Source organism: Haliotis rufescens, unplaced genomic scaffold, assembly GCF_023055435.1.
Source record: "Haliotis rufescens isolate VD_foot unplaced genomic scaffold, xgHalRufe1.0.p SCAF_22, whole genome shotgun sequence".
Lineage (NCBI taxonomy): Eukaryota > Metazoa > Mollusca > Gastropoda > Lepetellida > Haliotidae > Haliotis > Haliotis rufescens.
Window position 1 is genome coordinate 916110 of NW_025963913.1, and position 24215 is coordinate 940324.

The 24215-nt window shown below is 40.5% G+C and overlaps 1 protein-coding gene across 4 annotated transcripts in view; it reads left to right on the top strand.

Moving 5' to 3' along the window:
• The first annotated feature begins 746 nt into the window (after window positions 1-746).
• LOC124116615 (multiple epidermal growth factor-like domains protein 10) overlaps window positions 747-24215 on the top strand; it is a 48458-nt gene continuing 24989 nt past the window's right edge. For 3 of the 4 annotated variants that reach the window (XM_048401407.1, XM_048401409.1, XM_048401410.1), the window contains exons 1-7: window positions 784-876; window positions 13685-13786; window positions 16404-16655; window positions 18543-18731; window positions 18914-19051; window positions 22216-22353; window positions 22680-22817. In XM_048401407.1, coding sequence (XP_048257364.1) covers window positions 801-876; window positions 13685-13786; window positions 16404-16655; window positions 18543-18731; window positions 18914-19051; window positions 22216-22353; window positions 22680-22817 — 1033 coding nt within the window. In that variant the 5' untranslated portion in view covers window positions 784-800. Of the gene's footprint in view, window positions 877-13684; window positions 13787-16403; window positions 16656-18542; window positions 18732-18913; window positions 19052-22215; window positions 22354-22679; window positions 22818-24215 lie in introns of all 4 variants that reach the window. The other variant, XM_048401408.1, reaches the window with a different exon arrangement.

Below are 24215 nucleotides of genomic sequence, written 5' to 3' on the forward strand. Positions count from 1 at the left end.
GCACGGGTTTGGCGCTTACAAACCTAGAAACATAATCGGGGCGAACCGGGATTCGAACATATTCACGTGCTGGTCATGCATGATGTGAAATTTCACGGTATTGTAAATGTACACCTCAACGATAGACACATGCAAATTTGTTTCCTTGTACTACGTTTACTACGTTGGAGGAACCCACGAGCATGGGTTTGGTGCTGACAAACCTAGAAACATAATCGGGGCGAACCGGGATTCGAACATATTCACGAAATGTGGTAAGCTGATAAGGTTCACATTTCCATGCATGTCTTGTTTACAAGATGAGAGAAATATGTTCTTTGATCAACACACATACCTTGTATGAATATCATTTTGTAATGAAACTATGCTTGTCGTAAGAGGCGATTAATGGGATCGGGTGGCCAGCCTCGCTGACTTGGTTGATGCATGTCATCGTATCCCAATTGCGTGGATCGATGGTCATGATGTCAATCACTTGATTGTCTATTCTAGACTCAATTATTTACTGAAAGCCGCCATATAGCCGTAATAATGCGGCTGTCAAACAACAAACAAACAAACAATGTAATGTGAACGAGTACGAGTAATCCTAGTACGATATCGGCAATAAATAGGGTTTAATAATATTAACTATTAACTATTGTATTTTAAATGGCAAAACTGGCAGTGCACAAATAGTCTATCCCTCACTTGTTGTCATATACAGCTTTAAGTCTTCCGTGTACTATTTTATGACTACACTGCAGGCATCATCCCTCTCTCTGTGTCAGTTTACTTCCCTGTGTGTGTTGTTAGGAAACATGGCGACGGCAGTCGCTCCACACATCTATCGTCTTTTACTGTTATATTTCCTTCACATAAGCCTTTCCCAGCAAGGTAAGATATTCCCTGTAATTTCATGTTTTGATAATCACAGCATGTGTCTGTCCGTCATGTGATGCCATGCTTATAGTACTGCAGTCTTCCATCATATTAAGGGTTTGTTACATTCGTGTACTTGGTTCAACCGGGTACGTGATTTTGACTTGAAACATGTATATAAGTCAAGTATACCATATTTTGTATAATAAATGCTTCTGTCCCGTTAGCACTGTATAACTACGGTCAATGTATGTCATTGTATATACACACAGACACTCTCAGAGAGAAGGCCCGTTCTTTTTTAATTTTGAAAAGGGATTATTTACATATTTATCTTATGGATATTTCATTGTTCTTTAAATATGAATGTGGTGAGAATTTATAAAGACTGACCTATGATTAAACCAGGATATTCATTGTTAACAGACTATACAATATAAGGCGTATAGCATCAACCACTTCACAAAGTCACCCACTTAAACGATGATGGATTATTTCATAAAATACTGCATCCCACACAGGAATAGGCTCATTGTGTGCCATACAGAAGGTCGGTCAATCAGGGGTCTTCGGTAATGATATACTGCATCCCACACAGGCATAGGCTCATTGTGTGCCATACAAGAGGTCGACGTATCTGAGATCTTTAGTTGTGGTATACTATATCCAACATAAGAATAGATTCATGTTGTGCGATACTATGGAATACTGTAAGGGACATTCTCGCGATCTCGCATTCTCGCGATCTCGACCTTTGGAAACGAGGTAAATATGCCCCAAACACGAGAATGCGAGATCGCGAGAACGCGAGATTTGGCCAAAATCTCGCGTTCTCGCGATCTCGCATTCTCGTGTTTTTGGTACATAGCACTTTTTGTCAAAAGTCGACAACGCGAGAATGCGACATTTGGACTTGATGCAAAATGTCGCAATCTCGCAATCTCGACTTGTCAAATTAGGCCACAAAATAACGAAATCGCCAGAACGCGATCTCGCGTTTTAGACGCTGTCCGTGCGCATGCGTAATATCATAAGGTCAAGCGCATGCACACGTTAGTAGTCCTTTGGTCATGCTTCTTTCATGCTGTTCATTCTCCAAGTAGCATTTAGCAAACTTATGACTTAAGCTTGAAAATGCTTTGTAATTTACATACACAAAGTCTGAGTCATCTCCCGTTGTTACAGTTTCCTATGTACTTTATAATAAAACCCTCAACATGCTAAACATAATTTAACAAAAGAAATTGTGTATATGAATGTCCAATGATGGTGAAAACATTAATGTGTACGAAAGCTGGAAACAAAACTATCACCGTCAGTGAGTGAGAGTAATATTGCTTAAAGCCGCATCAGCAGTATTTCAGCTATTCGCGGCTACACTGTCAGTTACAGATATAATCACAAGCCAGTGAGTTTCTCAATGAGGCAATTTTATACACGGCTAGAATATTCATTACAATAAAATTCTCACAGACCAATTTGTAGGATTCGGATAAAATGATATTGTCCGATGTTGTTGTTGGTTATTTTATACGATACCATATTCGCTACTTTAATTAATAGATTTTCATCCGCTCCCGCCTGACCACAAAACATCCTGTCTTACATTATTCTAATGCCCTTAAATTCCTAGAAATAGAAGTATCGTTAATATGAGTGTTCCTACTTTCTTTACCTGATGAAATACTCCGTACACGTAGCCCTCATGAACACACATGATGCATGTGAATCGCATCCGTCGACAGCAATTGTACACAAATGCCTAAAGTAGGTCTATAAGAACAAAATAAAACGTAAAAAATAAAATGCCTCCTGTCTCCCATGATTTTAAAAAATCAATCAAACTGTAACTATTAATTTATTGCGGCCTTAACATCCAAATGACAGGCATGCTTATACTGGAAAAGTACCCCCAATATCAATCCTTGGGGACCGGCATGGCTCTGAATAAGTGAGTGAGTTTGGTTTAACACTGCTTTGCACAGTATTTACATTTCAGTTATATCCCGGCTTGTCGGTTTAAAGGGGCACTAATCTTCTTCTCGGCTGTCTAACACTGCCAGCTTGGGCTCACTATCTGCCGATTTGCTCGCTGACGCAACTGAGCGTGACAAGAGACTGGACTACCGTGTTCAAGAACACTGATTGGTTATCTGTAATCTCTGAATCTCAGACAAAGGGCGCATGTTAATTAATTTCTTCAGCCTAAACAAACGGACAAAAAGAACGATGGAAGCTCATCGGATGTCGTTATTTGGAAATACCCCAGATGGTTATAAGCTGAGGGCCAAAAGAAACGTTACCAACATTAACTGATTTGCCACTTTGAAACAAAGATGCCAACCTCTTCAAAAACAGTAAAGAACACATTTCACCAATACAGCCTTCATGTTCTCTGTCGTTCTTTGCACCTGCTTTGCGGATTTAGGGAAATATTGGTGTTTTTACAGCAATTTTTCGAAACATTCTTTCCCAAATTATCGTGCAATTTCCGGGTATAAATAACGCACGGATCTGTTCCCTATCAATGGTTGCGATGATTAACACCAACGAACATGCCAAGACTGGCCGCTGTCCAGAGGGAGAGAGCCATAGGTATGCTGCAGATGGGAGCGACACAGAGAGCGGTTGCCATTAACATGAACTGCTCCAAGATGACCATTACCAGACTGGTCGCACGTCTCCGATAGACTGGCAGAACCGCAGACAGAACACGGAGTGGCAGACCAAAGGTCACGACCCCGCAGGCTGACCGCTTTTTACGGGCACTTCATCTGAGGAACAGATTTCTCACTGTGACGTCATCAGCTGCCAACAGCTTAGGACATCCGGTCAGCAGACAAACAGTGACCAGACGACTACGACATTATGGTCTCCGGGCTTATCGCCCTTTCATGACCTTGACCCGTCAACATCGACGTGCCAGATTGACGTGGTGCAGGCAAACTCAGCGATGGCAACAAAGGGAATGGCGGCGAGTGCTGTTTAGTGACGAGAGCAAGTTCCAACTCTTCAAACCTGATGGGCGGACGCGAGATTATCGACGACGTGGTGAACGTACGGCTCCTTGTTGTGTCCAGGAGGTGGAACCTTACGGGGGCGGAAGTGTGATGGTCTGGGGCGGCATTTGCGGGGACGAGAAGACGGAACTTGTCATCATCGAAGGCAATCTGACAGCACAACGCTACATTGACAATATCTTACGGCCAGTGGTTCTTCCTCATCCAGCGTCAACAACGGACGGTGTTCCAACAAGATAACGCCACACCCCATTAAGCCCGTATTACTAGAGACTTCCTCAACGCCAACAACGTGACTGTCCTGCCGTGGCCAGCTCGATCACCAGATCTGTCACCCACAGAACATCTCTGGGACCAGCTGGGCTGTCGTCTTCGGAAACGTCAACATCCTCCCTTCACGAGACAAGCGTTGATCGTTGCCCTCCGTGAGGAATGGAATCGGATACCTGCAGTCGATGTGAGGACGCTTGTCTACTCAGTTCGACGCCGCATTCGAAGAGGCATTGCCGCTCATGGAGGTCATATCCCGTATTGAACAGTCTGGGCCGTCGTCACCTTAAAGTTGTAACCAATGTTGTTGATCGAATACTGGACGAATGACCCCTTGTCAAGAAATGTCCCTGTTGGAGGTCAAGGACTTTGTTGTTGAATTAGTAAATTCGCATTTTACTGTTCTGAATGATGAATTTCTACAATACAATTGTTATTGCTGCTTCAATTTGTGTTGGTCATATTTTATCCTAGAAATATCGTTGGTAACGTTTCTTTTGGCCGTCAGTTTATTTTTATAGTTAAAACAAATGGTATCCTAGCAGTGAAAGCATTTTCAGATTTTGGATTGCGCGGATAATACGATTGCTATCTCTTGTTGTCATCCACGTTTTCTGGCATAACCCTACACCTGTGTCTTTGTTGCCATTCACTAGAAGCTCAGTTATGAACCTATTACAGGTATAGTTAGTGGTATCACTACTCAGATTACCTGACAACGGTTCCCATTTGGCATGTCCTGTGGCTGGGGTAATTATTTCATCTGAATCCAGGTTTGAAGTGAGGTGAAATGTATGTTATGTAATATTCACGTCGCAGCCCAGCAAGAGGAGTGATCAGTTCATTTACTTTTTTGTAAACGTATCATTCCTCGCCATCAAAAGTTCCACAGAAAATACTTTCATTGATTAATCACTGTTATCTTGCACAGTGGATTTGTAAGTTTTTACATGTGTAGGTTTACTTAAGCAGACGGAATACACTCATATCATGGCGTGAAGTGCCGATGTAAAAACAACATACTTGGTTCAAAGGATTAGCCGATAATACGTTTATTGATTGTTCATTGCTTTCTAACTCCATGGATATTTTTAAAGCACCATGGACATCATGAACATAATTGTCACACGTGCTATCTTAGCTGACCGATGAGACTTGACACCTTTGTGAAACATCAGAAACAAACTTAGTGATCAGTTGAGAAACGAACACGGGTTATAATATCCAGAAAGGCTATATGTATATATTTTAAAATATTTGAATGTAACGGAGCCATGTGACATTGAATAAGTTTATTTGTACAGTTGCAGACGTATGGGATATTGTTCCTATATGTGAATATTCACGGATACATTCCTCGAACAAGGAAGCTGCCCAAATGTATACATAAAACTTCGGTGGGTCGTAATTATGATATTTGCATTTTGTTTTCATTCATTTGCTGTTGCATTGGATAGAATCATTTTTGTTCCTCTTGTACCTGTAGGCGTGTATACATGTATGTTACACTCAATGTGTAAAATGTGATTCACTCAGGCAATTTATAAAATGTCTAAATATTTCAGTAATATACAAATTGACTGAATCCAAGTCCAGATTGATTAACAATTTTTAAGAGGTTCAAAAGGGCTTAAAAATAGACTATTTATCCTAGAATTAGAGTGAGTGAGTGTGTTTGATTCTACCCCGCTTTTAGCACTATTCAAGCAATAACCACAAGGCTACCCGACCGCCCCGCTAGTATTAGAAGCCAAAACTATAGAAACGTACTTTGGTTTCGTTTCTTTTTAATCCTATCATTTTCAGTCACTGGGTGATGAAATTAAAAGATAAAAATGTTTGGAATTCGTAATAACAATAACCGATTTTCAGTCAATTTGTAAAATAACTGAATATTTAGGCGTTGCAAAAATTGCCTTCGTGAAACTTTATACATTTTGGCTAAACAATATACCCACAATGAAATACTATCAATAAAAGCGATACATGCGCTTACGAATGGCGCAGCACAGGTCGCGAACTAGTCTTGATATCTGCTATATCATCCGGATACTTACGGGGGAAAAACAATAACAAAGGCAACAACCAGTCTCGGACCAGTGATCTTGCTGAAGATCAGTGCCCCTTTAAAATGGGGGGAAACTTACCATTGTAGGTTTCTGGCACATCCAAGGGACGCAACTCTACATAACGAATTGCGACAACTCAGACGACTGAGACACAAGATGACTGTATAGGCAATCAGCACAAAAACACGAGAACGCGAGATCGCGACACTTGACCAATGTCGCAATCTCGCGTTCTCGCGTTCTCGTGTTTTTGAAAATAGTTACATATAACTGTATAGGCAATCAGCCCAAAAACACGAGAACGCGAGATCGCGACACTTGACCAATGGCGCAATCTCGCGTTCTCGCGTTCTCGTGTTTTTGAAAATAGTTACATATAACTGTATAGGCAATTAGCACAAAAACACGAGAACGCGAGAACGCGAGATTGCGACATTGGTCAAGTGTCGCGATCTCGCGTTCTCGCGTTCTCGTGTTTTTGAAAATAGTTACATATAACTGTATAGGCAATTAGTACAAAAACACGAGAACGCGAGAACGCGACACTTGACCAATGTCGCAATCTCGCGTTCTCGCGTTCTCGTGTTTATGAAAATAGTTACATATAACTGTATAGGCAATTAGCACAAAAACACGAGAACGCGAGATTGCGACATTGGTCAAGTGTCGCGATCTCGCGTTCTCGCGTTCTCGTGTTTTTGAAAATAGTTACATATAACTGTATAGGCAATTAGCACAAAAACACGAGAACGCGAGAACGCGAGATTGCGACATTGGTCAAGTGTCGCGATCTCGCGTTCTCGCGTTCTCGTGTTTTTGAAAATAGTTACATATAACTGTATAGGCAATTAGCACAAAAACACGAGAACGCGAGATTGCGACAATTGTCAAGTGTCGCGATCTCGCGTTCTCGTGTTTTTGTGCTAATTGCCTATACAGTTATATGTAACTATTTTGTAACTTAAAGGTAATTCGTCATGGTAACCTCGCGTGCAACGGCGTGAACTGAGATGCGCACGAACCATTGTATCAAACATCTTTAAGACACTGCTTATTACTGTCTACAAACTAAAAAAGTTGGAAGAATGATGTTGGATGATGAATATAATCTCACGCTCGTGTCTTTTGAAATCAAAACGACGAGGTGAACCACAACGTTCATAGAAATTTCTGCTTTGCAAATTAATGCAGTTTATTTCAAAATGGCTGCTCAAAATCACGTGACTCTTGACAATGTCAGAATGCAAATTTTTCCAAGTCTTTTGAATATACAGTAATATATATGTAGACTGGTAACATAATAAAGTCAAGAACACGCTCCGTTTCTTGCCTGTGAACTGACTGAATTTGACAAATATTGTCTGACAACTAACAGTCAAATAACCAACATGGATACCTAATGGTACTTTTCAGAAAGATTTTGTTTGTTTGTTTGTTTGTTTGTTGTTAACGCCGCACTCAGCAATATTCCAGCTATATGACGGCGGTCTGACATCAAATATATCAACCCTCGTTAGGGTGGGCCAGTCGTCTAAGGCGCCGCGATTCTCTGCAGAGTTGCGTCAGTTGGGCACGCCCGAAACCTATGATTGTGGGTTCGAATCCCGGTTCGCCCTGATTATGTTTCTTGTTTCACCATACCCGTTCTCGTGGGCTTCATCGAAGAGGAAAACGTCTGAGACCTGCATCACTTCGGGCTTTCCTCTCATATTAAGCTGACACGCTGTGATATAACTGGAATACTGTTAAAAGCGGTGTTAAACCCAACTCTCTCACTTACTCTATAAATGACTACGCGTTTAATCGCTAAGATCATTGTAGAACGAAGCGGGGTGTATCATACGATTAATCATGACCTCATTTCTGATTATTCCAATGTGATCTTGTAACATTACAACGCAGTGAGTTTGACGACATTAATTGTGAGAGGGAAGTGACCGTCACGTTGCTCTCCATAGATGTTGAGGCGTTTCCTTCGATTAGACGGCTGCATGAAGACGATAAACATCCCAGTGTCACCCACATGGTACGGGTAATTTACATGTTTGTCGTGTCTCGAAATATGAATTGTAAATAGTGTATCGTGCCAAATATATGGTGAGTTACTGAATAAATACAGCAGTTTCAAGAAAGTGGTAATTGTATTTATAATGTTAAGTGTATTTTACAACATGGACCAGGTTTATATTGTATCTTATGAGTGATGTCCGGATCGAGTTATCGCCCTTGATGAATTTTTGTTTATTTTAGGGTTAAGATAATGATTTTGTATTTCATTGATTATTAAGTTCATGTTCATGTACAGAATATAGACGTATGTTTATATGAAATGAATGAAGGGGTGAATATGTATGTGTATGAAACCTATGCACTATTGTTTTTTATAATGTTATTGTTTTGTACATTAAAGGATGTCATTATCTACTCTGGCAATAAACACTCACACCCGTAGCCTGTTTGAAATTGTAATTTCCATCACAATTCCCGGTTACAATATGAGAATCGGTTTTGGGAGAAAAGGTACGTGTAATCGACCTGAGGATTGTGTGAGCATATGCGGGAAATACCCACCTTAAATAGGGGTAAATATTTTTAAACCTCGTACATTTTATCAACATCCTTAAAGAGGCTGTACATAATGTTGATATCTTATATAATCATTAAACGACTCGTGGTTGTTGTTTATTGTACAATAAAAAACTCGCCCCTCATGGTTTATCTCCCTGCAGTGTTGTATTGTACCCCCACTCGTCGTTTATTTCTTTAACAGTGGCCCGCTCATTTATGATAACAGGCGGGCTGTTTAATGATAATTTTATCCATTTTAACTATAAAATAATGTAAAGAGGGATGTTTTGTAGTCAGGTTGGAGCGGATGAAAATATGATAATTAATTTTGTATTTCAAATTGGTCTATGAGAATTTTGCCTTTCATGAATATGCTAGTCGTGTATAAAATTGCCTCATGGAGAACCTCACTGGCCTGTGATTATTTCTGTAACTGTAGTACTGATGATGCGGCTTTAAGCAATATTACTCTCACTCACTGACGGTGATAGTTTTGTTTCCAGCTTTCGGACACATTAATGTTTTCACTATCATTGGACATTCATGTACACAATTTCTTTTGTTAAATTATATTGAGCATGTTGAGGGTTTTATTATAAAGTACATAGGAAACTGTAACAATGGGAGATGACTCAGACTTTCAAGCTCAAGTGATAAGTTTGCTAAATGCTACTTGGAGAAAGAAGAGCATGAAAGAAGCATGACCAAAGGACTACTAACGTGCGCATGCGCTTGACCTTATGATATTACGCATGCGCACGGACAGCGTCTAAAACGCGAGAACACGAGAACGCGAGATCGCGAGAAAATGAAATGTCGCATTCTCGCGTTCTCGCGATTTCGTTATTTTGTGGCCTAATTTGACAAGTCGAGATTGCGAGATTGCGAGATTTTGGATCATGTCCAAATGTCGCTTTCTCGCGTTGTCGACTTTTGACAAAAAGTGCTATGTACCAAAAACACGAGAATGCGAGATCGCGAGAACGTGAGATTTTGGCCAAATCTCGCGTTCTCGCAATCTCGCATTCTCGTGTTTTGGGCATATTTACCTCGTTTCCAAAGGTCGAGATCGCGAGAATGCGAGATCGCGAGAATGTCCCTTACAGTATTCCATAGTATAGCATGTTTTTAACTTTGGATGCCCAATTTTGTTTCCCATGGCTGTAGTAGAGAAGCATCATATTATAACATTTTCTGGGGTATCTTGAAGATGGCATATTTAATAGCTTGACCCAGTATTTAATAACCTTTAAATAACTATTGATATACATAGGAAACCGTCCACATTCACCATATACCTTTGCGTTTTCTGTGCTAGATTTTAACCCTAGAACCTATTACATGCATATAAATGTATTTTTTCAATAACATCCAAATGTTCTAGGCCCCAAATTTCTGATGCATACAATAGAATTTGGGCTTATTTTTTGTATCAAATATTTTAAAATAAACATCATATGTAATATTGTCCAGAACTCTTAGACTTTCTAATATGCCTACAAAAAATGTCTTGGCTTGCAATGTGCATTCCTTGACCAAGTTAATCTACTTGCAAAACACACGCCTAAGTATTCATAAAATGGAACAACTTCTACAGGCTTCCCTCTGTAAAGCCATTTTTCTTTTCTTGATATGTTATCACCATTTTTAAAAACTACAACTTTGATTTTATCCATATTTACAGTAAGTTTTGACCCGTGACAATAACTCTCTAATACATGTATTTGCTTTTGCAAGCCAGGTATTGTGCTCGAGAACATAACTATATCGTCAGCGAAAAGAAGCAGAAATAACTTAATAGTTTCGGGGTGTGGTTGTATTCCATCAGTGCAATTATTTTGGATTTGATACGCTAATTTATTTATAAAAAAGGAAAATAAGAAGGGACTTAATATACACCCTTGTCGGACACCAATGCTACTTACAAAATTATCCGATATAGCGCCATTGTTCCGGACACACACCTTCACATTTGTATATAGAGAGCACAATAACTTTGCAATTTTGCTACTTAGCCCATGTCTTTGAAAGAGTGACCACAAGTTATCCCTTTTCACAGAGTCAAAAGCCTTTGCAAAATCTACGAATACAGCATATAGCTTCCCTCGTTTCACTGATAGATATCTCTGTATTATAGAATATAGGATAAAAGCATTGTCAGTGGTGGTGTATCCTCTTCTAAATTTTATCATAAGAATCCGCCCAGAAAACAAGTCTCTTAATAATAATTGAAGTAAATATTTTACTGAATGTACTTAGGAGAGTTATGCCTCTATAATTATTAACATCGCTGGTTGCGCCCTGTTTGTGAAGAGGAACAATAATGCCAACTGTCCAATTATCTGGATAATATAATCTCTCTAAAAGGATATTAAAAATAAGTTCCAAATATGGTATTAAAATATCTGAGGAATGTTTAAAAAACTCTGCTATCACATTGTCATTTCCAGATGCCTTAGTATCTTTAAGGTTGGATATGCTGCCAATAATTTCCTCTTTAGATATTGGACATTCAAGAATATCCATGTCAAATAAATTGTTATCGTCATGGCTAAATGGAACTGAAATCAGTTCCTTGAAATGCTCATACCAGGCTTGAATATCAATGTCATTTTTGCAATATCTATTTGGTTTAATGGCTTTAAGTGATGACCAAAATGTTTTAGAATTATCTATGCTTGATTCCAACAGTTTCTGTTTTTGGTCGAAATAGTCTTCTTTTTTTTTAACAAACATCGTTCTACTGATTTCTTTCTCTATTATAGTCGGTTAGTGATCCTCTGTCCTTATTCTTTTTAAAGTTATTTGAACATCTACATCGTTCCTTTTTAAGTAGCTGGCATTCGCTATCAAACTATTGTTGGTCATATTTCATTTTCTTCATATCAGATGCAGCAATAATAACAGCTTCAGTAATATACCCAATACTTTCTTCAACGTTAACAAATGCTACATCTACAGCCTTCTCCAGTAAATCATGCGCAGTCCCAGAAATAAGTTTTATTCTAAACTGTTCAGCCTTCTCTTCAACCCACACACATTTGAAGGAAGCATTGTTACGTGTATTGCGTGGCTTAGGGTCACTTACTAGAAGCGTACGTAAACTAGTCGTGACAGGAAGGTGTGATGACTCGGCTCGAGACGGTATGCCAAAGCTATGGCACATATCAAACAACTCGGACAAGGCAATAACATAATCCACCACACTCGCACCCTGGTTTCCTATAAAGAGTTAAATCTCCCACCCCAGCGCCTGACCCGGCGTCAGCGAATCAGGGGACTTCAGTAATTATAAACTGCATCCCAACACACAAGTAGAGACATTGTGTGCCCTACAGAAGGTCAGCCAATCGGGGATTTCAGAAATGATATACTGCATCCCACATAGGAACAGGCTCATTGAGTGCTATACAGAAGGTCAGCGAATCAGGGGTCCTCAGTAATGATTTATTTCATCCCACATAGGAATAGACTCAATGTGTGCCATGTAGAACGTCAGCGAAAAATGGGTCTTCAATAATGATGTACTGCAACCCACAGAACAATAGGCTAAATGTGTGCCATACAGTAGGTCAGCGAATAAGCGGTCTTCAGCTCTGGTATACTGCATCCCACACATGAATCGGCTCATTGTGTGCCATACACAAGTACAGAGAATAAGGGGCCTTCAGTTATAATCAAGTACATTTCGACATAGGAATAGGCTCATTGAGTGCCAAACAACAGGTCAGCGAATCAGGGGTCTTCAGTAATGATATACTGCATCCCACACAAGAATAGGCTCATTGAGTGCCATGCAGAAGGTCAACGAATCAGGGATCTTCAGTAAGGATATGCTGCATCCCACACAGGAATACGCTTATTATGTACCATACAAGAGGTCAGCGAATTAGGGGTCTTCAGTAATGATATGCTGCTTCCCACATAGGAATCGGCTCATTGAGTGCCAAACAGAAGGTCAGCGAATCAGGGATCTCCAGTAATGATATACTGCATCCAACACAGGCATAGGCTTATTGTGTGTCATACAGAAGATGGGCAAATCCGGGGCCTTCAGCTCTGATATACTGCATCCCACACAGGAATAGGCCCATTCTGTGCCATACAGCATGTGAGCGAATCAGGGATCTTCAGTAATGATTAAGTACATCCCCACATAGGAATATGCTCATTATGTGCCATACAAGAGGTCGGCGAATCAAGGGCCTTCCGCTCTGATATACTGCTCCCAAATAGGAATAGGCTCATTGCATGCCATAGAGAAGGTCAGCGTATCTTCAGGTCTTCAGGTATGATATACTGGATCCCACACAGGAACAAGCGCATTGTGTGCCCTATAGGACGTTCAGTGAATCAGGGGTCTTCAATAATGAAAAACGGCATCCCCACACAGGAAGAGGATCAATGTGGTCCAAACGGAACGTCAGCGAATCAGGGGTCCTCATTAATGACATACTGCATCCCAAACAGGATAGGCTCATTTTGTGCCACACAGAAGGTCAGCAATAAGGGGTCCTCGGGAATGATATACTGCTTCCCACACAGGAATAGGTTCATTGTGTGCCCTACAGGACGTCAGTGAATCAGGGGTCTTCAATAATGATATACTGCATTCCACATAGGAATAGGTTCATTGTGTGCCATTCAGAACGTCAGCGAATCAGGGGCTTTCAGTAATGATATACTCAACTCTCCAGGACGACAGGTGCTGATTCGATATATGGAGACTGGTCACATTCTATCATGTGCTTTCAACATGTCCATGTGCATATAAATACTGTTGATTTTCTCAAAACACTGGTGCATTACATTGTAACAACGTCTGGAATGTCTAATTGGTTGAAGAGTGTGTCAAGTGTGTGTGAACTCCGGAAGTAACACAATGTCATCTTTCAGCAGCAGCCTCACAGGAGTGTCACTGTACAAGCGGATGTGACGTCAACTTCCGGTGCACTGACGGCTGTCTCCAGAGCTGGTCAGGCCCCACGTGTCAGATCCGTGAGTAGAACACCATGTCTGTAGACGGATTCAGTTCCTGCCATATGTAAGTCATGATGATTGACACGTTCGTTCAGAAATATTGCCCACAGAGTTTGCAGGGCTTGTAAGGCCCAACTTGTCAGATACGTGTTGAACACTATGATCACTGACGAACGTTTCTGGAGATGTGCCAGGACGTAAGAAACCTCAACGATACAAACTTCATACACGTTTAACCTGCAGCACATTCTATAATGTAGGAAATAACATCATTTCAGATTTCAGTGTTTATAAAAGTTTTAGGTCTTTTAATTTAATGCGGTTTGCTCAAATAGCGGAAGTGACTGAGAAACAATTTTAAACATGTTTTGTGTACATTGTGCGGCGCATAATTACATGAAAGTAGCAGCATGTGAGGGGACGAAACATGAAACAGTCAGTTGCTGAAAACGTCATCCGTAGTAAACAAGCCATGCAATTGGTGAGTGACTTAATTTGGTTGAACGCAGATTAGGAAAGTATCTTGAAGTTATATAAATTGATGTGGGAGAGTGAATAATCGGAGGTTCAAGACCACTTCCTGAGACCATCTTTTGGTTTCGATAAAATCATATTCATTTCCTGTTTTTCATCTTAAACCATGTTTTTGATTTCTTCCCTTATGTATTGAATTTGATAAACAATGTATTTCCACAGTAAATGAGCGCAGTGGTCTATTCAGGCCGAAACAAGGTCAAGCCGGATTGTACTTGTGATGAACCGGCCCGTAGGCACTGTGTCCCTCTCATTATTGCGGTACAACTGCACACTTTCTTACAAATGTTATGCATTTCAGGGTTTAAATAAGATTATAAATGAACAACTAACAACACATCGAGACGTGTAATAACCGGTAGACCATAAATGACATGTTATAAATAATTGTTGAAAATGATAGAAATGCACCCACAGACTTGTCTGAAAATTGTCTCCTTTTTTATCTTCGTGGTGAACTTTCTAACAAACGTCGCATTTAAGGGGTTACATAAACATACAGCTGGACAACTAACAAAATATCGAGAATTTTAAGACCAACCAGACCAAATGTGACATGTTTTAAATAATTGTTTAAAAAAGAACAGAAATGAATGTACTTTTTGAATTAATTACCCATGAGGCTATATTTCAATTGTCCATATGTCCCAGTGACTTTTCATAAACCTATAACAAATAAAATACAAAATGCGGATTATCATGTCATGAATTAGGAAAGAAAATGGCAAAAGAATAAATAAATAATTATTACATTGTTAATTCAAATTTGATGTAAACAAATTTAAAGTTGCAGAGCGATTCAACATTTACAGATTACACCAGTATGCGCAGAACAATGATGCATGTGTAAATGTTGAATTATTGTAAGTGTTAAATCATATTTCAATTGCAATGACATGAGCTGGAAGGAAACACTTTTCATGACAACAGTTGCATTTTCCATAGATCTATTTTGAAAAATAGCGACCTGAAATTCAGTCAGTTACAAGGAGGAAACTCAGCATAAAGACTGGTATTCTTCAATTGCATTTGACTTGTTGAGAATATGATTATTTCATTACCTAAACGGAGGAATTAATTGGCCTCAGTATTCCTTCATCACACTGCACATTAAGTAAGCCCCTCCTCCACTTGAATTACGTCATATTTCCATTTCCATGTCAATTGAATCATTATTGAAAAGTACAGAGAATGAATACACGAAAAACTTCATGAATATCATGGGTACCAAAGACACTTGACAGTTGTCAGTCACCAATTAACATAAACACAAGCATTTTCCATAAATAAGTATAGAAACCTTTTTCAGTATTGTGGAACAATATCTAAAAATGATTGAAGATGAATATGAAGTTTCCGAAAATATGAGAAATGTATGAAATATGTTTTTCCTGGAGAAACCAGGCTCCTAACAGTTCTTTGCCAATGTCGCTACATATGCATGGTCGAAGACCTAGGGAGGTATCACCACAGTGTATAAGACCTGGCCCAGGAGGAGACAGGACTAGCCTAGGTTGTAGCTTAACTGAGGGGCAGAACTGACCGAGGCGTGTGTGTGTGTTGATGTGATGATGGGGGGGGGGGGGGGGGGGAGACTGGTCCCCGTGGATGAACTGGGAAAGGCAATCTACATAATACATAAACATCGTATTAAAGGGCGATACTACTTGATATATTTCCATGTATATATATATATATATATGATATCAATGATAGCCCCCCGCGGTGATAGGGCCGTCATGTCGATTGTTTTAATCGGAAGAGGTTGTTGTGATTTAACACCTCTGACTTTTCAAATTCTGCTTACTAAGGAATTCTCTATTTTTAAGGAAATCTCAGTGCAATTAATAACCTATGATTGTACAAATAATTTGTATTTAAGAATGTTTAATGACAATGACTGTGAAGAAAGTACTTTTCTGTACTTTTCGCTTCCAATGTGATACTACTGTCAAATCGACTGCGGTTGTTGTTGTGATGTAATACATCTACCTGGCCCATCAGAATTCAAGTAATTTCCAAATTCTTGGTAGAATAATGCTTTACTGAGAAACGAATCCCCATGAAATCACTAAAACACACATAATATGTTTATTACCAGGGAACATAGCTCTGAACAAACCAACACAACAAAGCAGCACTATCAATGACTGTCAGTGGGCGAGTACAGCCGCCAGGAAAGACGTGTGTGGGAACAAGACTTCCTCCCTGGCTGTGGACGGTGTGACCAGCAGCAGCTACTGGTCAGGGACCTGCATACACACCGCGACAGGCTGGACATCCGCCTGGTGGACAGTGGACCTGGGAGAGACACACCTCATCACCAATCTGACAATATTCTTCTCAAATAGACGCAAGTATACTTAACACATTATACAGTAACCAGGAAACCACAAACAAGGTAGTTACAGTTGAAGATAATGATGATGATAAAGTGAGTGAGTGAGTGAGTGGGTGAATGAGTGGAGTTAAACGCCGCTTTGAGTAGTATTCGAGTTATGTCAAGGCGTGTCAGCTTAATGTGGGAGGAAATCCCGAAGTCATATACGTCTTAGACGTTTGCCACTTTGATGAAACCCACGAGCACGGGAGTGGTGCTGACAAACCTGGAAACATGATCGGGGAGAACCAGGAATCGAACCTACGCACAGCGAATCGCGGCGACCGTGCCTCCCTCAAGGTTAGAATTTTTTAAATCCACACATAATTCTGTTGAGGGGAGGGATGTGGGTAGAATATATTAGCAGTATTATATGGGACCCGTGCTTGTCGTAAGAGGCGACTAACGGGATCGGGTGGTCAGGCTCGCTGACTCGGTTGATATCCCAATTGGGTGGATCGATGCTCAAAACACTGCTGTATATATTCTGCTACAGCTCAAATGGAGGTAAAATGTATTACTGAAATAGCTGACAATTGAAATAAGAATCGAACAAGATTAAAAATTCCTGGTGTCCTCATTAGCGGAAAGATGTCAAGTTTCAGCTTCATTGTGAAGTATCATATGGCCAGTTAGTCCATAAATGGATTTCATGGATAATTAAAAACTCTATTATCAGTTGAAAATGAATGTAGACAAGCAATATCCATGCAATCAGAATCCATTCCGCCCTTCAAGACCGTTGATCTTAGTAGCATACTTGTCCACAAACTGTCTGGGGATAAAATGTCATATTATACCCTCGTGTTGACGTCTTGATGCACATAATGCTTTGTTTCCTCCGTGGCATAGTGGATAGAGCGTCTCCCGGGGAACGGTAGATCCGGGGTTCGACCCTGACAGCGTCATACCAAAAGACGTTAAATGTTGGTACTTGTTACCCTGCCTGGCGCTCGGTATTAAGCTGATATAACAAGGACTGGGCGGAGTCAGATATACTGTGTCTGAGTGTATCATGTTAAACTGCTGCATGGTATCTCAGAAGGCTACATGAAACCGGCATAATCCGGACTGCTACAGGCGTACACACACCACACACACCACATACACACACACACGCATGCACGTCGGTTTATGAGTTGAATAATCTTGAATGGAATAATATGACCTATTTCACCGCGGTGATAGGGCCGTCAAGTCGATTGTTTTATTCGGAAGAGGTTGTTGTGATTTAACACCTCTGACTTTTCAAATTCTGCTTACTAAGGAATTCTCTATTTCTAAGGAAATCTCAGTGCAATTAATAACCTATGATTGTACAAATAATTTGTATTTAAGAATGTTTAATGACAATGACTGAGAAGAAAGTACTTTTCTGTAAACATTCGCTTCCATTGTGATACACACCACACACACCACACACACCACATACACACACACACGCATGCACGTCGGTTTATGAGTTGAATAATCTTGAACGGAATAATATGACCTTTTTCACCTAGCCTTTCCAGAACGAAGGAGAGGTTTCTTTGTACGGCTTTGGTCATCTCTGCTTTCAACCGAACCAGTCCCACCTTCCCAGGTCTTACATCTGTACGGCGTCATGCTGCAAATACTTACATTTTAAGCAAATTGTGTGTGACGGGTGCAACTGGTAGGTCAGGACATTCCTTCCCTTTCCGCGACTAGCTGGTGTCATCACATTTTCTGAGATGTTCATTTACCATCAGTGATCTAATTGATGTTATGTTGATGTATGTCCACATGAAACAGTTGATTGTCGATTCAACCAGCCGATTACCACGTTATATTCTCGTGTTGAAGCATTGATGTACATTTTTAATTGTTTGTTTCTAGAACGAATGACAGGTTTCTTGGTACGCGTAGACGATCATCCCTGCTATCAACAGGACCAGTCCCACCTTCCCCGCTCCCCTGTCAGCATCAGCTGTGACACCCCTACACGTGGACAACGTGTCACTGTTCAGCTGCCAACACTGGCCGACTCGAAATACATTCTCAATCTCTGTGAAGTGGAAATATATGGTAAGCAAAGAACATGAATGATTTATATGAAAAAACACATGCGAAATAAATATTTTATAATGATGACCCATGTGTGTGGAAGTTGAAGTTTACTTCTTCGGTAATCATTGTAATGTGATAATACTGAAAATGTTTACTATTCAGTGACAACAAAATACTAATATGTTTTTACGTCTTTGCAGAGTGTGCTGACGGGAGTTTCGGGCCTGGCTGTAGTTCCTGGTGTTTGTGTAAGAACACATCTGAGGTGTGTGACAAAGACACTGGACACTGTGAGAGTGGCTGTGCTGACGGGCACACTGGGGCGGACTGTCAGGAACGTAAGTACACATCGGGTCAGAGTCCAATGAATGAAACTATATACCAGTCTTGCACTGGAGGAAGTTATGTCTATTTGTTTCCTAAAAGGGTTACATATTACCATTATTCAACACTTTTAACAATTTTCAATAGAAAAACGGCTTGATTGGATATCAGAAAGTAAACGAGGATATCCGTGTAGGTAGACACAAGCCACAATAATTCTCGAAAACCTCCTATGGAGAGCACGTTTTGAAAATCTACATATTTAGATGGATGTGACAAATTATGGAAAGATCTTATATCAAATCCCTCGAACGAATCTTTGGTTTTACAAAATTAGAGTTTCTGAATATTTCATCTACAAACGTCCATAACAGTCGTTAAGACACAAGCAAACTTACATTATATGATATTATATTAACATTATATGAATGGATCACTGATTCAATTGACGTGATCTTCAGCCCAATCCACACGTGCCTGCCTGTGTTGTCGGGTCAGACTGCAGCTTCACGGGGACGATAAGGTACTGGAGCGAAGAGGGCAAGCGGTCAAAAGTGCCAGGCTAGCAAGAACCTGGTGCTGATATCGTATACCGCTAGTTACCGGGCTGCTATTCAGCCTCAGGTCTTTGGTCACTACTCCGCTACTCCTAGGGTACAGTTCATTCACCCTGTGCACTAAAAAAACCCACTCATCCCATTGTAGATGGCCAGATGGTGGACACACGAATACGTTCATACACCCGAAACACAACAGTCAAACTTGTGGTGTCACCCCTTGTATGTGATTTAGTTCAAATGTGCCTCTGTTCGACCAACAGGGAATGGGTACCCGATATGTGAGGTCTATATAAAGACCCTCTAGCATTCGTAGGCAGCTTGTGTTTTATACTCCAATGATAACTGGAATGCATGCACATCCACTGGTCGTGGTATAAATAAACTGTATTTCAACAGATACTAGTACCTGCATAAGTGCGGTATGTAAATGTATGATATACTACTGTCTTGGTAGAAACGTTACCGCCACTGGCGTTCCGCAGGTCGTTCCTGAGTGTGATGATAGCGTATTGCTGCAGGAAAACCCGTCTTCCCGCTGTGTGGGGAATCACTGTCGACCACCTGCATGTTGCTGGGTATCTGATTCAAACGTCTGATATCGATTCCATGCCCTGCTGTGCACGTTTCAAGCGTGCCTATGCCTACTTCTTCGGTCTTCAAACGACTTCGTTGATGCTGAGGGAGCATAAGTGCTTTCAGTTTTTGCAATCCTCAGTAGCAAATGTTGTCGTCACAATACATATAAATCAGGTTTGGTTTTCAAGCACCACGTGCACCATGACTGCCTGTCTCTGGTTGTTCATCAAGAAATTGAGGTCCTATGGAGGTAACCCAATCATTGTGTCCCGCGATATTTCAATCTTTATTTTTGGGGTATTTTTTTATGTCATCAAAACTTCACCCTCAGCAAACTTTGAGTAGTATATCTCACCCTAACAATCACTCACCTGACAACAGTATTAAAAAACATGGCATATCAAACATATGGCCGGGCACGGAACTCGAAATGCAGATAGATGGAAGGTGAGATAGATTTGAAGTTGGAATTATCAGGGGTTTTTCAATTATTTCCAAAAATGTATTTGTTTTTTCGACGAACGCTTCTGGGCTGGCTGTAGTTTCAGATGTTAGTGTATGAACATGTCTGAGGTATGAATACACAATGTCATTTAAAAAGTGGGGAAATGTAACAAATGTTACATTGGGATAACACGTTCTTAGTAAAGTACAGATTCTCGTATTTTTTTTTAAGTTGACTCCCGTCCGGGGTTCGAGCCCACACTTGCCAGAGTGAGGCACCTAATCGCCAGCACACAAAGTCAGCGATCTAACCCACTGAGCTACCGAGGCTTCCACAAAAATGAAAGTCCGACAAATGGTAGTCTAGATCACGTACTTGTGTATCCCTCTGACAAGTCTAACTTGGCACGGCTCCTATGACCGAAAGCTATGAATGCACAATGCAATTTAGAAAGTGGTCAAATGTAACAAATGTTACATTTGGGATAACACTTTTTGAGTTAAGTACAGGTTCACGTTCATTTGGGGGGATTAGGTGCCTCACTCGGACAGTGTGGGTTCGAATCCCGGGCGGGACCCCCCCCCCCCCCCCCCCACACACTAACACACACAACCCCCCCCCCCTACCGATCTAACGACCTGTGGTTTGCAGTATTTCAGTTAAAATGAGCTCTAGATAACGACATTTCTTTCCTAAAATCTGCTATTAATCTCTATATTGTCAAACTATGTTATTTTATTTACATTATTTAATTAAAAAAACAACATTCAATTAATCTGATTCCGTTACCAGAAATTTGAATAAATACACCGCTTTATCAATCTTCATCTCAAGTTGTCCCTACCCAAACACCCCTATGTCCATTGATAGTCCCTCCCAAACAGATTATATGGGTCTGTGACAACACGGATTACACTGAGGCATGGAGAACTATTCATGGTTAGACAACCCAGGCATAGTGACGCTCTGACAATTAGATGACCCGAGTTGTAACCCTATGCATCCCACCTGAAAGCAAGGCGTCCTGTGGAGTGTCATCCAACCAGCTTACCATCGGCTAGGTCACACCAAGGACAGGTTGTGCGCCAATGGCGAAACAACATGTTAACAGACGAATGAAGGTTCTGCCTCCGATTCATTGCGACGTAGCGGCGAACGGTATGCCAGTGCAACATTTTTTTACAATGATCAGTATGGGGGAGGTAGTGTCATGGTGTGAGGCGGTGTCACACAAGACAGGCGAACTGATTTGGCTATCGCCAATGAACATTTGACTGACAAGTTATATGTTGACGGAATTGTGCATCCTGTCGTTGTTCCGTTCGTAATAATTATCTGCAGAAATTGTTAACTGCAAGATGACAATGCCAGACTACATCGTGCACAGGTCGTCACATATTACCTCCGACGATATGGGATATGGACTATGGACGGGCCCACTAAGTCCCCTAACATGTCCCCAATAGGACATCTTCGGGAAGGGATGTCAATTTTACCATGGCGCACATTTTAGGCGATTTACTTCTCCAGTAACATTGGAATACAGTGACCCAAAACCATTTCATTGTGATGCCAAGGCCCTACAATGTCGTTACAGCTTGTTCCCCGGGACGCTATGGCCAGGGATGCATGGAGACGTGTGGACATTGTGATGGAGGGGATCAGAACTGTAACAAAGTAGATGGGCGCTGTACACATGTCTGCCAGGACAACTGGAGTGGAACATTGTGTAAAGGTTTGTATCAAGACTGGTTGGGCTGCTTGGCCACTCGCCTCATTAAAGAAAACACAAATGCTTGTAAGAGACAAGGTGCAAGAAACAATGTTGCTCAAACATGTAATCATTCTCTGATTTCAGTGTGAACACTTTTGGTTACAAATAACAGGAACGATCACACGATATGCGAAGTAGATGGCAGCACGAGTGAATAGCTGAATAATTATTGTCAAATGCACAAGAATCCGCAACACTTTTGTAGTTGGGTTAGTTTGCCATATTTGGAACAAACCCAATACAAGGCCTCACGTACTTTCGTGTATGGTTGACTGTTGTTGTTCCAGAGTGCAGTGACTACTGGTTTGGTGGCCGATGTGACAGAGAGTGTAAATGTAAGGATCCTTCTGAAGCGTGTGACAAGAAGACAGGTCAGTGTGACTCTGGGTGTGAAGATGGATGGACAGGACTGGACTGTCAAACACGTGAGTAGAGCAGTCGGGGTGATCACCTCCAGATGTCAAACCCATTTATCATAATTATGCTTATGATGTGTAGGTTGCAGTCACTACAAGCTTCAAAGCATGTGTGGCAATACGGAATGAGCAGAAAATACGATGGAAGTAAACCATGAGTGCATGGTTAGTGTTTTAAGAATAGTAGAGAGTTTTAAAAAAGACGACTCTTTTTGTCTGACTGTGACTTTATATATATTGGGTCACAATGAGCGGTGTGACGTCATAATATTGAAATGCGGTAAGACTTGTTTCCTTTACTGATATCCACAACATGTGTGCTTAACTGTGTTACATGTCCAATGCCTTACATACAAGTGAGTAAATTATGTTAATGTAATAAAACCAATTGAAGATCTACATCTATAATGTTTCCTTAATTCAAATCGACAATCGTCAAACCTACAGATAACATAGCGCTACATTGGAAGCTCAGTATGTTTATTTCCAAATTAACAAGCGTGTGATGCATTTAATTTTCATCATCCTGCTTTAATGATATCATCATAAATCATTATAGATTTGTTAGATTATCACAATAAACAGTCAACGGTTGTTGTAATCTCTCAATCTTAATGAAAGGCTTGGTTCATTCCTGATATACCTACTGGTTCAATACACAAGGTCGACAACCTATCACCCCTTATTCAGATTGGATGCGTCTGACAGTAACATATGTATATATTGTTGATAATTGATTATTTTCACTCAAGTCAAGTATGTTTTAATTTATCGGAATCTACAATTCAAAGGTCGTTGCACAAACTTACTTTAGTCAGTCAAACAATACCAAATCTAAGGTGTGCACTAAAATTCAGGAACAAATACTCGGTGCTTATGAAATCTGATTCAAGTGGAAAAGTGAAACATTGGTTTCGCCAGTTTCAACACATGAAATAAAAGTATGTATCCTTCTGATCTGGTCAAATGTATTCCTAATATCGACTGCCGAGTATTGTTGTAACACCTTGCATACTGCTGAATCTAGTTGTTGTACTAAATACATCTTCGGTATCTATTTGTAGAGAACATTCACGTGTGTAACATAAGTCAGGATTAGTTGTATTGTATTGGTATTGTAAGTGGTGATATAAAAAAAAAAATCGCATTGTATTTCATTGAGAAACTGATCAAAATTTGCACAAATAATTTTCATATTTCTCGTCAACTCCAAACGATAATGTCAAAGATCTATTACTAAAGGAACAGTAAAAGGGCTGTAATAGTTGGTCCTCCATCCACGGTGATGCTGATGTAACATGGCTACCCGTTGATGAACACCTACCTTTACACCTGTAATAGTCGGCCGTCCATCCACAGTGATGCTACCCGTTGATGAACACCTACCTTTACACCTGTAATAGTCGG